General features: G+C 44.7%; 1 protein-coding gene across 3 annotated transcripts; it reads left to right on the top strand.

The window, feature by feature from the left end:
- Positions 1–1,764: 1,764 nt before the first annotated feature.
- On the top strand, positions 1,765–14,083 carry tomm34 (translocase of outer mitochondrial membrane 34). Of its 3 annotated transcripts, none has more exons than XM_066665121.1 (8): positions 1,765–1,817; positions 2,646–2,785; positions 4,583–4,682; positions 6,742–6,894; positions 7,725–7,882; positions 9,905–10,046; positions 11,554–11,680; positions 13,520–14,083. In XM_066665121.1, exons 2-8 carry the CDS (start codon positions 2,656–2,658, stop codon positions 13,619–13,621), a joined length of 912 nt encoding a protein of 303 aa, XP_066521218.1. In that variant the 5' UTR covers positions 1,765–1,817; positions 2,646–2,655; the 3' UTR covers positions 13,622–14,083. The 3 variants fall into 3 exon arrangements, with proteins under 3 accessions (XP_066521218.1, XP_066521217.1, XP_066521216.1); XM_066665120.1 differs by having other exon boundaries at positions 1,811–1,938; XM_066665119.1 differs by lacking the exon at positions 1,765–1,817 and adding an exon at positions 1,824–2,170.
- Positions 14,084–14,785: the final 702 nt, after the last annotated feature.

Consider the following 14,785-nt stretch of genomic DNA (forward strand, 5'->3'; position numbering starts at 1 on the left):
AACCCACACAGACACAGGGAGAACACACCACACTCCTCACAGACAGTCACCCGGCGGAAACCCACGAAGACGCAGGGAGAACACACCACCTCAAATTAAACTGTGAGGGCAATGCCTAATTCCACTTGAGTGACAGGAGGATACAATTAATAAAATTAAGGAAATTAATGACTAAATTATGGGGATGCCGTGTAAATAAATGATGTAATGATATTGAATATAGTAAAATGTGTTTTAAATCATTTTCCCAGATTCCTTCCTAAACTGACAAAAGCAAAAAATGGTTCAGTCACGACGTAACAATCCAATGTGTCTCTCATTAGCTGCACTTTATAGAAAATGTGTTACAGTAATAATCAACTACTTGAGGTGAAAATCCCTTATACTTTTTTTCTTTGAAAACAACCCAGCCCCCTGGAGGCGGCTGAAGGAGCTAAACCCACTGATTAACCCATGTTCGTGCTCTAGGTTCCGCCTGTTCTCGGGGTTTAGTGTCGGTTCTTTCTGGAAATAGCAGCAACTATATCCTCGTGGCCAAGAACTGAAACTGAAATGTGATCCTGATTTGAGAAAAGAGCCGATTCTTTTCATAGAAGCATTTCAATTCACTCGGCTCACCGGTGTCGATTCATTGGGCTCCCAAACGACTCTTTGTTCAGAGGCACTGCTAGCTTTTCCAGATTTAAACCAGCGACAAGATATGGGCACCGGGACCCTGAAATGGATAAGCGGAGAAGTTGATGATGATGGCGACTAAGATGTGGGACTGAATTGATAAAATGTGAGAATGTGTGCCGCCCATAATTACAAACATATATATAAAAGAGCGGTTCTGGGTTCTAGTCCCGCTCCGGGTGACTGTCTGTGAGGAGTGTGGTGTGTTCTTCCTGTGTCTGCGTGGGTTTCCTCCGGGTGACTGTCTGTGAGGAGTGTGGTGTGTTCTCTCTGTGTCTGTGTGGGTTTCCTTCGGGTGACTGTCTGTGAGGAGTGTGGTGTGTTCTCCGTGTCTGCGTGGGTTTCCTCCGGGTGACTGTCTGTGAGGAGTGTGGTGTGTTCTCCCTGTGTCTGCGTGGGTTTCCTCCGGGTGACTGTCAGTGAGGAGTGTGGTGTGTTCTCTGGGTGACTGTCTGTGAGGAGTGTGGTGTGTTCTCCCTGTGTCTGCGTGGGTTTCCTCCGGGTGACTGTCTGTGAGGAGTGTGGTGTGTTCTCCGTGTCTGCGTGGGTTTCCTCCGGGTGACTGTCAGTGAGGAGTGTGGTGTGTTCTCCCTGTGTCCGCGTGGGTTTCCACCAGGTGCTCCGGTTTCCTCCCAGGTTGGTGAATTGGATACTCAAAAGTGACAGTGTTTGAGTGAGTATGTGTCTGGAGTGTGAGTATGTGTCTCCCTGCGAAGGACTGGTGTCCCATCCAGGGTGTGTTCCTGCCTGACTCTGGATAGGCACCGGACCCACCGCAACCCTGAACTGGACAAGCATTTATATGACAATGAATGAGTGAATAAATTACTCTAATTATGTCTCTGAGTGCTGCAGTAAAGCAGCTGCGCTGACTGCTTGTTTCACTCAGGATATGATGTCTAACGTAAAAAATCAACAACACGGGCTCATGCTAAAAAGGCTAGGCATCTGATTATCAGTCAAATTTATATTGACTAATCCATGTCTCTTGCTAATGTGACGCTACAATTTCTTTCCTATAATAAAGTGTTTTTTATCAGTGTAATTCCCCTTTCATGTGAACCGACACTCAATGATCACCAAAAAACAGCAGATTCAAAAGAGTCGACAATTGAGAACGACTCTTCATTAGCACAGAGCCGGTAAGTGTGGCGGCTGTACGGTGAGCTAGCGGCATTTTCTAGCATTTTCCTGAATTAAGGGAGGTGTAGAGACACAGCGCGGTTCAGAGGAACGATATAAGGCAGCAATAGACAATTAGAGGTCAGTAGTGTAATGGTGGGTCTTTTAAACCCTATTTCGACCCATTTATGAGAAGTTTAGTTCCTGCTTTAAGCTAGCCGACTCAAAACGACGACAGAAAAGCTGTTGTTATATATGTATATTAATTTTTAATTTCGGGTTTGCTCGGTCGGGTTCTTCATTAACACGTTGTTAGAGATTACATTAGTTTACAGTTTCGTTCACTGTTCATCTAATTTCTACAAGGGTTCAGGTAAGAAACCAGCGCTAGTTTTCTGTGTCTATAATAATGTTGAAAGGGGTGGGCGATATTGACTGAAAAACATTGTCACGATATATTCCACAATAAATATCGCGATACTTTGTCAAAAACGCAATGCATTATTGTTGACAATTAAAAAAAACTAAGTACTATGAGTAAACTCTAATGTTATTATTTTATTAAATATTGCATGTATTGTACTGTGTGTAATTAAAGTAAAACTAAACAGGAGGTGTGCATATTTTAATATGTCCAGTAAGTAAATAAAAAAAGATGAAGAAAGTGACCATTTGCTCCTTTTTAATTTTGGATGATATCCAGGACATGATTAGATTAAAGTTTATTATTGATAACAGTAATAATAAAATATTACAAAATAATGATTAATAATGGACACCACTCACCTGTACATAGGGGTACCCAGGGAATGTTATTCATCTGTCTCCCTGTTTTATATGTGTATTAGTTTTACAACAATGCCTCATAAGCGACGTTCCAAGTCCTGGTCTGAACTGAAGCAAGCCGGAAACGAGTGTTTTAAAACAGGGCAGTATGGAGATGCTGTGACCCTGTACAGCCAAGCCATCGGTGTGCTGGAAAGACAAGGTAAGAACAGTTTTAGTAACATTACTAGTTTAGTTTGGTGTGAACTGCTCAGCTCAGGCAAATGTACGAAGTCAGAATTGTTGACAATGCTAGTGAATGGAGCCAAACATCTGCCTCTAAGCACTTTTCACATAAATTATTACCTGAGATGGTTACGAATACAGTGCCCAATTCCTGAGGTTCAAAACTGAAGAGTTTTGTGGTAAGTTGCTCAGTAAACCTCAGTTTACTGAGGTTCTCCAGTTCAGGGCGGTGGTGGGTCGGGAACCTACCCGGAATCATTGGGCGCAAGGTGGGACACAGGGCAACACACACTCACTCACACCTATGGACACTTTTGAGTCACCAATCCACCTACCAACGTGTGTTTTTGGAGCGTAGAAGGAAACAGACACAGTGAGAACACACCACACTCCCCACAGACAGTCACCCGGAGGAAACCCACGCAGACACAGTGAGAACACACCACACTCCCCACAGACAGTCACCCGGAGGAAAACCACGCAGACACAGTGAGAACACACCACACTCCCCACAGACAGTCACCCGGAGGAAAACCACGCAGACACAGTGAGAACACACCACACTCCCCACAGACAGTCACCCGGAGGAAAACCACGCAGACACAGTGAGAACACACCACACTCCTCACAGACAGTCACCCGGAGGAAAACCACGCAGACACAGGGAGAACACACCACACTCCCCACAGACAGTCACCCGGAGGAAAACCACGCAGACACAGTGAGAACACACCACACTCCCCACAGACAGTCACCCGGAGGAAAACCACGCAGACACAGTGAGAACACACCACACTCCCCACAGACAGTCACCCGGAGGAAAACCACGCAGACACAGTGAGAACACACCACACTCCTCACAGACAGTCACCCGGAGGAAAACCACGCAGACACAGGGAGAACACACCACACTCCCCACAGACAGTCACCCGGAGGAAAACCACGCAGACACAGTGAGAACACACCACACTCCCCACAGACAGTCACCCGGAGGAAAACCACGCAGACACAGTGAGAACACACCACACTCCTCACAGACAGTCACCCGGAGGAAACCCACGCAGACACAGGGAGAACACACCACACTCCCCACAGACAGTCACCCGGAGGAAAACCACGCAGACACAGGGAGAACACACCACACTCCTCATAGACAGTCACCCGGAGCGGGACTTGAACCCACAACCTCCAGGAACCTGGAGCTGTGTGACTGCCTTGCTCCGAGGCCAGAGAGTGTAGCTAATGACTCTGGCAGATCTGACTATGACAGCTTTAACTAAAAGGAGAGGAACCAGAAGGACACACAGATGCGGGAGCTTCTTGAAACACTGGCATCCCTCCGCTCCCCCGTCAACAAACCTGATTGATCGCGTGAAGCGGCGGACGACACCAGCATCTCAGTTTACTATAATTCACTGTGTCCATGGACCCCCCGGATCTGCCGCCTTTATCTATAGAGGAGCATTAACTACCAAAAATCGGGGGAGGTTCTGGGTTACCGTGCATGTGTGCACATCATACTTGCTCTGTGGGGGTCCTGTAAGAAGGGGGGGGGTCCTGAGTGTTGAAGAGCAGAGGCTGTTGAGGCTCTGGTACAGCGTTAGTTTTCAGATACAGAAAGTGCTTTAGTTATTCTTTTGCCTCACACTAACAAACAAATGAACAAACCTGTGCTGGGATTTTAATAGACGCTGATGTAAAATATGCATTTGTTCCTGGGTTGATAAATTATGGCAAACTGAGCCATAACCTGATGCCTGATTTTTATTTCTAGGTCAGAAGAACCCAGAGGACCTGAGCATTTTGTATTCCAACCGAGCAGCCAGTTACTTGAAGGATGGAAATTGCAGCGAGTGCATTAAGGACTGCTCTGTGTGAGTAAAGCTGAGAAAAGGCCTCTTTCTGTTTTTTGAGATTTGTATCTCAGGACCTGGGTTAAATTTGAGGTCTGGGCAACCAGTCTGTGCTACACAAATAAGAGTCCTTGGGCAAGACTCCTAACACTGCATTGGCCTTCCTGTAATAGCAGTAACACTGTGAGTCGTTCTGGATTAGGAGCGTCTGCCAAAAAACAAATGTAAAAGTATCTACACAGTATTTCCACAAGTTTGTAGACACCCATTTTGATTTGTGCATTGAACCTTTTTAAAGTGCTCTCTGTTTAGATTATGGACACAGACAGTAGTTTTGGCTCTTTTCCACTGCGTGGTGCCTACTCTACTGCACTCTTTTGGACCCTACTCCCTTTTTGGTCCCTTGTTCATTTTTCCACTCCCACAGTTCCACCCTGAAATGTATCCGGTGTCGTCTCAAAATCCCATCTTTAATGGGAACAGTGGGCTTTGGAAACTACAATAACAGCAGCGGTAACGTTAAGCAGTGTTTAGTCATGGTGTAAACGGGACTGAACACCACTCCGTCATCAGTTCACAGATCTGTAGATTTTTTTACTTCCTTGGGTACTATGCAGTGGGAAAGTACCAATTGTAATCATAGTATGGACAGTTTCCGTAGACAAACCGCAGTTGAACTATGTTCTCTAGAACTGATAGACCTTCATCCAGTACTTTTGGGACAAGTTGGAGTGGTGTTTTTTGATCCAGAACTCGCCATTCAACATCAGCCCGTGACCTCACTGTTGCTCTTATGGTGTCTGAACGAGAATAGTTCAGCTGTATTTATTGAGAGTTTGTTTCTCATTTACTACAGGGACAGCATCTGCTGTAAACCTGGGAAAGGTTTACTCTAGCTATAGGAACAATTCTGAAAGGATCTGGTGGCATTCAGCCGCATAAACATCAGCGAGATCAGGTACTGATGTTGGAGGGTTGGTTCCGTATCACAAACACAACTCCAACACGTCCCACAGGTATTGGACGTAGCTCCATTACTCCAGAGAACACAGGTCCACTGCTCCACAGTCTGGGCTTTATACTCCTTCAGACAACACAGCTCCACTGCTCCTTTTGAACCGTTTAGCACCCTCTAGCGGACACAGTAGCACATTAGCACAGGCTTTAGCACCCTCTAGCGGACACAAATAACTGTTATGATCAGTTTCACTTTGCAAGAACAGAAAGTGATATAAGTGAAACTGATCAATTAAATAAGAAGGGTCATGTTTTGAGACGTGGGGCGTGTCCAGTGGCTGTCCAAAGAAAGCCAAGTGTCTTTATTAATTCTGACATCACCTTCTCTTCACGTTTGCAATAAATAGACCAACAGAAATGCTCCAGAATGACCTGGAAAACAGTTCCCTTGGCATTAACCCTTGCTTTTTCCTGTAAAGTTATCATAATGGGGATATGACTTGGTACATGACTAGGTTTAATCCTAGTTCAAGCTGTTTTTCCAGTCACCTTTTAAAAGTGAAAAAAAAAAATCATACTCTCTGACATCTAACATCTAACAGCCAAAACACACACACACACACTGGCAGCCGTAACCAGCTGTAATTATTTTATACATAATGTCTAGAAAATTAAATTGTGATAACAGATAAAAAATGTTTCCTTGAGAATGAAGTGTGTTTTGGCTGCGTCCTGTGTGTAGTGCGCACAAGACTGAGACGTTGAGGGATGAGGTTTCCTGACTTTTTATAAAACTAAAACATAAGAATATTCTGACTTTTTTTCTCTTAATGTATTTCTTGAAATATTCTGACTTTGTTCTTGGAAGTTTCCCACATTAATCTCAAAGTCGTCATAGCTGTTTTTCCATGATAAGGTTTGTAACTATTTATTTTTATGTCAGCAACGTCAGAATATTTCTGACAGCACCCCTGACAAAACCAGACCACGCCTCAAGGTGCCACAGCACCTCGGCTGAGAATGGCTGCTCTAAAGTAGAGCTGTGTTTCTTATGGACAACGATGCAGCTCAAGGGAACGTCGAACTGAAGAGACTCGGCTGATAATAAATGTGTTTTACTCAGGTCCCTGGAGCTGGTGCCTTTCGGGATCAAGTCTTTGCTTCGCCGAGCTGCAGCTTTTGAGGCGCTAGAGAGATACAGACAAGCCTACGTCGATTATAAAACAATTTTACAGATCGACTGCTGTGTTCAAGCTGCTCAAGATGGAACCAACAGGTGGGTGCTTCTTACTGAGCTTTAGGAATGGTGGTAGTTGTGGAGGGGTATGTCAAAAATATCATATTAAAATACTTAGAAACATCTTCACAATTCAGTTCTGTTCCTGAGCTGGGGGTTTTTGTGTGCCAGGCCGTTGACATCAGTCTGGACGAGCGCTGTCCACGTAAACTATGAACCAGATTTACACACTCACCCAGTCACACTCACCTGTGGGCAATGTCTGTCTGCCTATCCACTTACAAACGTTTTTTTCAACTGTGGGAGGGAAGCATAGCACCCGGAGGAACCCTATGCAGACACAGGGAGAACACACCACGCTCCTCACAGACATTCACCCGGAGGAAACACACACAGACACAGGGAGAACACACCACACTCCTCACAGACAGTCACCTGAAGGAAACCCACGCAGACACAGGGAGAACACACCACACTCCTCACAGACATTCACCCGGAGGAAACACACACAGACACAGGGAGAACACACCACACTCCTCACAGACATTCACCCGGAGGAAACACACACAGACACAGGGAGAACACACCATACTCCGAAGATTAAGTCCTGGACCCTGGAGCTGTGTGCCATGAACAGACATAAACCGCAGAAAGAACAGAAGAACCACGTCTGTTCTGATGATATCTGCTAAAGCTCAGAACAGTTTTTTCCCTTTTGGGATATATCTAAAATATAGTGCTGAATAGTTTGTGATACTTAAATCCCAAATTGTAAATGTATTTTTTTTTCCATAAGTGAATCCCAAGTGATTCTAAACTCCTGGGTATGTATTGTACGCATTAAATTTATTTTGTTTGTTTATTTTTAGAATGACCAAAGCCCTGACAGACATGGATGGCCCTTCTTGGCGAGAGAAGCTTCCCCCCATCCCCACCGTTCCTCTGGCAGTGAAAGAAAAGCTTTTACAAACTCAAGGCTCAGTCCCTGCTGCACAACAGAACGGCATCAAGGAAAACAGCAGTCAGAGTAAAGCACGGTTCTTCCCACGAATTTATAAATGCCAGTGTTTCTTCTGATAGAAAAATATCAATTTAGAAGTGCCCACTTCACAGGAATACAATCTATGCTCCTCAGGGAGGACTTACACCTGATGTAGTGAAACATGGCTTTGAGGATTTTAATGCACACAGCAACGTAAACATTAGGGACGTCAGCTACTGATGTGGGAGAGTTGGTTTTCATTTAAACTCATCCCTAAAGTTCAAAGATCAAAAATCCTGAGAGTGTTGTGTGACACTCCAGAGAACAGGCAAAACAATCAGCTGTGTTTACTGTACTCTTAAAAAAGAAAGTTATTCAAGGGATCTTCAGTCAAGACAATGGTTCTGTATAGACCCAGAAGCACTCAAAACCCATTTGAATGCTTAAACGATTCTTTGCTTCGTGAAAGGATTCCTCAGATCCATTAAAATGTATATGGTTCTATGAAGCATCTTTCTGTAAACGGTTCCATACAGTCTCCGAATAGTTCTGCTTTTGTTTAGCTTGTAATTGCAGAAGGACCCTGCTGAGATTCGACATAGAACCATTTACAGTATGTTTTTCCATTGGTCTGAGGACCTAGTTTACAGTGTTTTCTGCATTGTAAAATACATGCGTACACACTGAAAGCGATAGAATTGCTTGGCGTCGCCGTGCAGCAGGCGATGTGTCTCTGGTGGGAGAGTCCAGAAACACATGAGCAGACAGCGCACCCCCAAGTAGGCTTTTTTTATTTCACAAAATGATCACAACCTAAACAACCAAAAAAAAAACCCTATAGCTATTTATCTTATGTAACAATCACTGAACGTTATTTTTGATGTCAACTGTAATTTGTGCGTAATGTAATTTACAAAAAAAAGTAGCTCTGCTTAAATAACCTAACATTGTTTACACTTTCAGTATTAATAAACAACTAAACAAACTTTAAACAAAGTCCAGACGGACGCAGTGATAATGGGTTTCTCCTTCATTTTGAGAAAGGAACAAATCTTCAGTAGGAACAAAAGTGAGTGGAGCGGCGCCGAGGGAACATGAAGACCTGCTTTCTGATTGGTAGTCGCTGCCGCGCGTCACTGCTCATTTGCATAGAGTTGAGCGGAGCTGAACTTCATCGCGTCGCTCAACGTCACCCAGTGCCCCGTGTGTCCGACTCTCACTGAAAATGAATGACTTCCAGTCGCCTTCTTGCTTTCGGTGTGTACATGCAGTTTGGGTTCTATGACTGTTCAAGGTTCTACACAGAACCACTTTCATCAGTGAAAGACCTTTGCAGAACCTCTATTTTAAAAGAAAAACAGTGTGAAACTTGGACTGAAACAACCAAGGACCTGATTAAATTAAAGGCAGTGAGAGTGGGCGGTGATCCTCTACACTGTCCCTCAGTGAGCACAGCAGTGAGTGAAGATCAAACACAGAAGGACTGAGCACCTGTGAAAACTCTGAGAGCTCTAGAGGAGACGGGGACAGTTCTGACTCTGAGAGACGTGTCCTGATGCAGCACTGTTATGTCTGTAGCTGAGGAGACACACCGTCTACTTCATTGCTGTGTCATTTCCTTCTCTTTTTGTTAGCGTCTAGTTGTCTGTAAAAACACAGCTCTGAATTCTCTCTGAATCTGTCTCTAAAGTCAATCACAAACAGCTATTCTCCATTTTAGACTTTTTGTGCTTTCACTGCGTTCACATTAGGGACGGTGAGAGTAAGCTCCTGGGCGGCTGCCTCAAAACACCACATTTAAGTGGGGAAAAAAAATTAAATATATATATATTATAATATTTAAGGAGCTTATACAAGTAACAGGTGCATCTTAAAATAGCTGTGTTCACTCATTAAAGAGACAATATCGATGTTTTGGTACTTTATTTATTATCATTATTTATTTTTAATTTTTTTTTACATTTTTTAAACATTTTTTTGCAGCGTAGCCATTGAATGGTACCTGTTGTTGGAGCATTACTGATGAATAAGAGTTTAATCACCTGTCTGTGTTTGATACGTTTGCAGAGGCAGGTGACGTGAAAAAGGCCAGGCTCCTGAAAGAGGAAGGGAACTCTTTGGTGAAGAAAGGAGAACATAAGAAAGCAGTGGAGAAATACACACAGTCTCTCAGTCAAGACCCATCTGAGATCACAACATATACAAACAGGTAAAACCTGAACGCCACTGTCCATGCCTTTATCATTCATTCATTCATTCATCTTCTGTAAGCACTTCACCATGATCAGGGTCACGTTGTGTCCAGAGCCTTCCTGGAATCACTGAAGGCAAGACAGGAAAACACCCAGGACAGAGCATTACTTACACACACACACACACACACACACACTCACCTGTGGACAGGTTCACACACTCACCCAGTCACTCACACACTCACACCTGTGGACAACTTCACACACTCACACCTGTGGACAACTTCACACACTCACCCAGTCACTCACACATTCACACCTGTGGACAATTTCACACACTCACCCGGTCACTCGCGCACTCTCACTTGCGGACCGTTTCACGCACTCACCCAGTCACTCGCGCACTCACACCTGTGGACCGTTTCACGCACTCACCCGGTCACTCGCGCACTCACACCTGTGGACAACTTCACACACTCACCCAGTCACTCACACACTCACACCTGTGGACAACTTCACACACTCACCCAGTCACTCACACCTGTGGACAACTTCACACACTCACCCAGTCACTCACCTGTGGACAACTTCACACACTCACCCAGTCACTCACACCTGTGGACAACTTCACACACTCACCCAGTCACTCACACCTGTGGACAACTTCACACACTCACCCAGTCACTCACACCTGTGGACAACTTCACACACTCACCCAGTCACTCACACCTGTGGACAACTTCACACACTCACCCAGTCACTCACACCTGTGGACAACTTCACACACTCACCCAGTCACTCACACCTGTGGACAACTTCACACACTCACCCAGTCACTCACACCTGTGGACAATTTCACACACTCACCCGGTCACTCGCGCACTCACACCTGTGGACCGTTTCACGCACTCACCCGGTCACTCGCGCACTCACACCTGCGGAGCTTTTCACGCACTCACCCGGTCACTCGCGCACTCTCACCTGCGGACCGTTTCACGCACTCACCCGGTCACTCGCGCACTCACACCTGTGGACCGTTTCACGCACTCACCCGGTCACTCGCGCACTCACACCTGTGGACCGTTTCACGCACTCACCCGGTCACTCGCGCACTCACACCTGCGGAGCTTTTCACGCACTCACCCGGTCACTCGCACACTCTCACCTGCGGACCGTTTCACACACTCACCCGGTCACTCGCGCACTCACACCTGCGGACCGTTTCACGCACTCACCCGGTCACTACTTTAACTTTTTTTAACTTTAGTAAAGCAGCGAGACATATGGCTAAGTAGCTTTATTTATAATCTGTGCTCAGGCTTCTTTCAGCATCTCAGAGGTTAGAAAAATAGATTTTAATGCCACATCTAACAAAATGATCTTGTGATGTTATATCTGACATTCACATGATCCCACTGGTAGATGTAGGGCAGGTTTTACCTGGAATAACCATGTGTAAGCTTTGAGAGAGTTTAGGGCTCACCTGCCTTCATTCTCTTTTCTAATCTGTTTTGTTCTCTCTAGGGCTCTGTGCTACCTGTCTCTAAAGATGTATAAAGAAGCTGTGAGGGACTGTGAAGAGGCTCTTAAACTCGACTCTGGGAATATTAAAGCATTGTACAGACGTGCACAAGCTTACAAAGAGCTGAATGTAAGTAGAACTGAAGTCTCTGACGAGATCAAGTCCCTGGCCCTCGCTTTTCATTTGGATGATAGTCATTTCCCAATGAAGTGTGTTGTTTTTTGGCTGTTATAAATTTCAGTCAGTGAATTTGTTCTGGATTCTTAGGCAAGGGGATCACCCCCCAGAGCTGCTGTGTCTAAATTCAGTGCCAGAGACAAACAGTCATGGTTTATCCACTGTTCACAGCGCAGTCAAATTAGAGTTAGATACGACACACGTGTGGAAATGGGTTCAGAGTATTTCAGAGTGTGGATTCAGAGGCGTCCTGTTGAGTTTGTGAACTGAGAACAATGGAGAAAACTAAAACTGACAGAACGGTTCCAAATTATGTTCACAAATGGGAACCCAACTAGTTCCATGTTGGTGGAACAGGGCTGAGAGAGTGGTACATACCTGGACGTTGTGTATATTTTTTCACTAAACGTGCACCTTTACTATCGCGGAGAACCTGCGCTGAGTGTTGTCGACTTTAGTGAACCAGCATAAGTGTTGCACACCACTGTTTGATCAAACACCAGTCACAGAATAGTTCTCAATTCCGAACAGGAAGCTGGCAGAGTCCATTTGTTGTATAAATAATCATGACCCTTCATTCTGAACAGTAGCAAGGGCTTTATCGAATGGCCCAAATGGTGCAGAAGACACCAGTTATTTAAGCCCAGTGCATATGGCGCGTGCTTGGTTCTGCAGTCCATAACGGAGCTTGCACGATTATCCACAATGATGCAAGCTCAGCAGAGGCCTGTTACCCAGCATTTTTTTGAAATACAGGTGAGGCCCTATCAGATTGGACAGTGCTGGTAACGGCTGTCTGCTCAACGAGGCAGAGAGAGAGAGAGGCAGAGGTGTTACGATGTGAATGTGTCCAGCCCAGCGCCTGTAGAGCCAGCGGACTGCACACTTGTGGCGCTCTGTAGACACTCGTGACAGGTTTTAATTCCCATTTAAACCACGGTTGACCAGAGTTGGTAGCACTCAGAGACAACAGACACAGCCGCAGGTAACGTGGGTTTGTTAAGTGTTGGGTAAACAGCACAAGGACAGAGCTACGCTGTGGTGCCCAAGCTCTCCAAGGACCCTCAAAAACAGTGGGGGTGAGACTCGGCGCCACTCCTGAGCTCCTGAAGTGTTTTGATTTAATTTAATGTAACTGGGAGCTGACGTATCTGATGATGCTCTTTTACACACACAGTTTAGCGTGGCTATTCACGTGTCTCTCCTGCCATGTTAAACTGTGAAGAAGTTCTGAGCCTCTTTCCACCTTAATCTGTGCTCGGTTTCAAAAAGTTCCACCTTAAATTGTTAGGATTTAACCTTGTTTTCCTTTGTCCTCTTATAAAGGACCTTGGCTTTTTCTTTGTAGCTTCAATATTTCTACAAAACATTAAACAGGTTTATAAAATAATGATTACTGATTACCGTTTAAACACAAAACCTAAAACAGTGATTACTACCTTTAATCTGACGTGATGTATTTTACGGCTTTACGAAACGAGTCTGAACTCAGAGCCCTTCAGCTCTTCCCCCTGTTGATCTTGGTGTTGTTGACATCGAGGACTGAGCTTATTTGGGGAAGTTGTCTCCTCCTTTTTTAACACCTCTGGTCCTGTGGGAAGTCACGTGACCAGCAGAGAACCTCCACAGAACCCTGCTCTGCTTTAGGAACTGGAGCAGGGTATGAACAGCTCTGTGTTGTGATTAGACCGCGCTGTACTGCATTGTCCTTTAGAGTGCTATGGCTGTGCATTGCATGTCTAGAACATAATGGTTCTTTATGGTAACTACTATTCTGTAATCTCTCTCCAGGACAAGCGAGCCTGTGTACAGGATCTCAGCAGCTTGCTCAAAATCGAGCCAAAGAACACAGCCGCTCAGAAACTACTGCAGGATATAGAGAAGATGAAATAATAACCTCCTTTTTTTGGTGTAAAGCTCCCACAAACAAGAGGAATGCAATCCCTCGAGTGCCTCGAGTTAATCTGCCTCTCAAAGCCTCAATTCTCCTACACACACACACACACACACACACACACAGATTTCAGCGGGATACAAGGCTTTTTTGATGTAGAAAATAGCATAAGGTTAGAATAGAAGATTTAATTTTAAAATGCATCCAAACTTCTCAAGTTGCCTCCTTCCTGTCCATTGATTTTTGTCTGCGGTTTTGTCTCTCAAGAACATCGGTACCGAATCACCAAACATCAGACATCATCACTGCAGCAAAATCAGCAAAATGCATTGATTAATTACTGCTTAGTATTTAGAAACACAGCATCACTTCTGCCCTGTCTTATTGGATTTATTTAAAGGGGACTTTTCCTGTCTGTTTTATTTAAAAAAATAAAAATAAAAGTGTTTTGTTTGAAACCCCCCAGCAGCGTTCTCACTGTCTAAACAGCCCCATTCAAAACCCTGTGTTCCTTTAAATGATAACGAGCCGCTCGCTGTTCACCCCGACCCTGAGCACACAGCAGTGAGGAGCAGAAGCTCTGGTTTTTAGCCGTTTTCACTCTGTTCTCATCTTCATTCTCTGTACAGAATCAGAGCGGCTCGTTTTATCCCAGGTTTTCTGACTTCGCCAGCGCACAAAAAAACAGGGTGGTCTTGTTTCACAGTGTGTGGGTTGGTGGGCACCAGATCTGCACATTGTGCTAATGCACTAAAATAGTGATTCTGTTCATATGTCCCCTTTAAATAAATAAACAATATCGATAAACGCCTGTTCAATTCTGTTATGGAAAGGAAGAGTTCGGCTTTGTTGTGCAATCAATGTACTGTTTCCTTACACTGCACTGGTTTGTTTGTTTTATAATTTTATTAAGGTGTAGAGGTGAAGATAGTTTGGAAACTCTGTTCTCACTTAGTCATGTCTTGAGCAGTTTGGGTTTTACATGTAACAGGACTTCATCAATAAAATCCAAGAATTCATAACCCTCATGTTTTAATGTTGAAGCTTATGGGCTGTTGTACCTTTTGGCTGCACCAGTCCATCACATACACACACACCCCCTCCCGTACATATTACAGCCAATCCGCCTATCAGTGTCTGAATACGCTGTTGGAGGAAACCCA

Source organism: Hoplias malabaricus, chromosome 3 (genome assembly GCF_029633855.1).
Source record: "Hoplias malabaricus isolate fHopMal1 chromosome 3, fHopMal1.hap1, whole genome shotgun sequence".
In the NCBI taxonomy this organism is placed as follows: domain Eukaryota; kingdom Metazoa; phylum Chordata; class Actinopteri; order Characiformes; family Erythrinidae; genus Hoplias; species Hoplias malabaricus.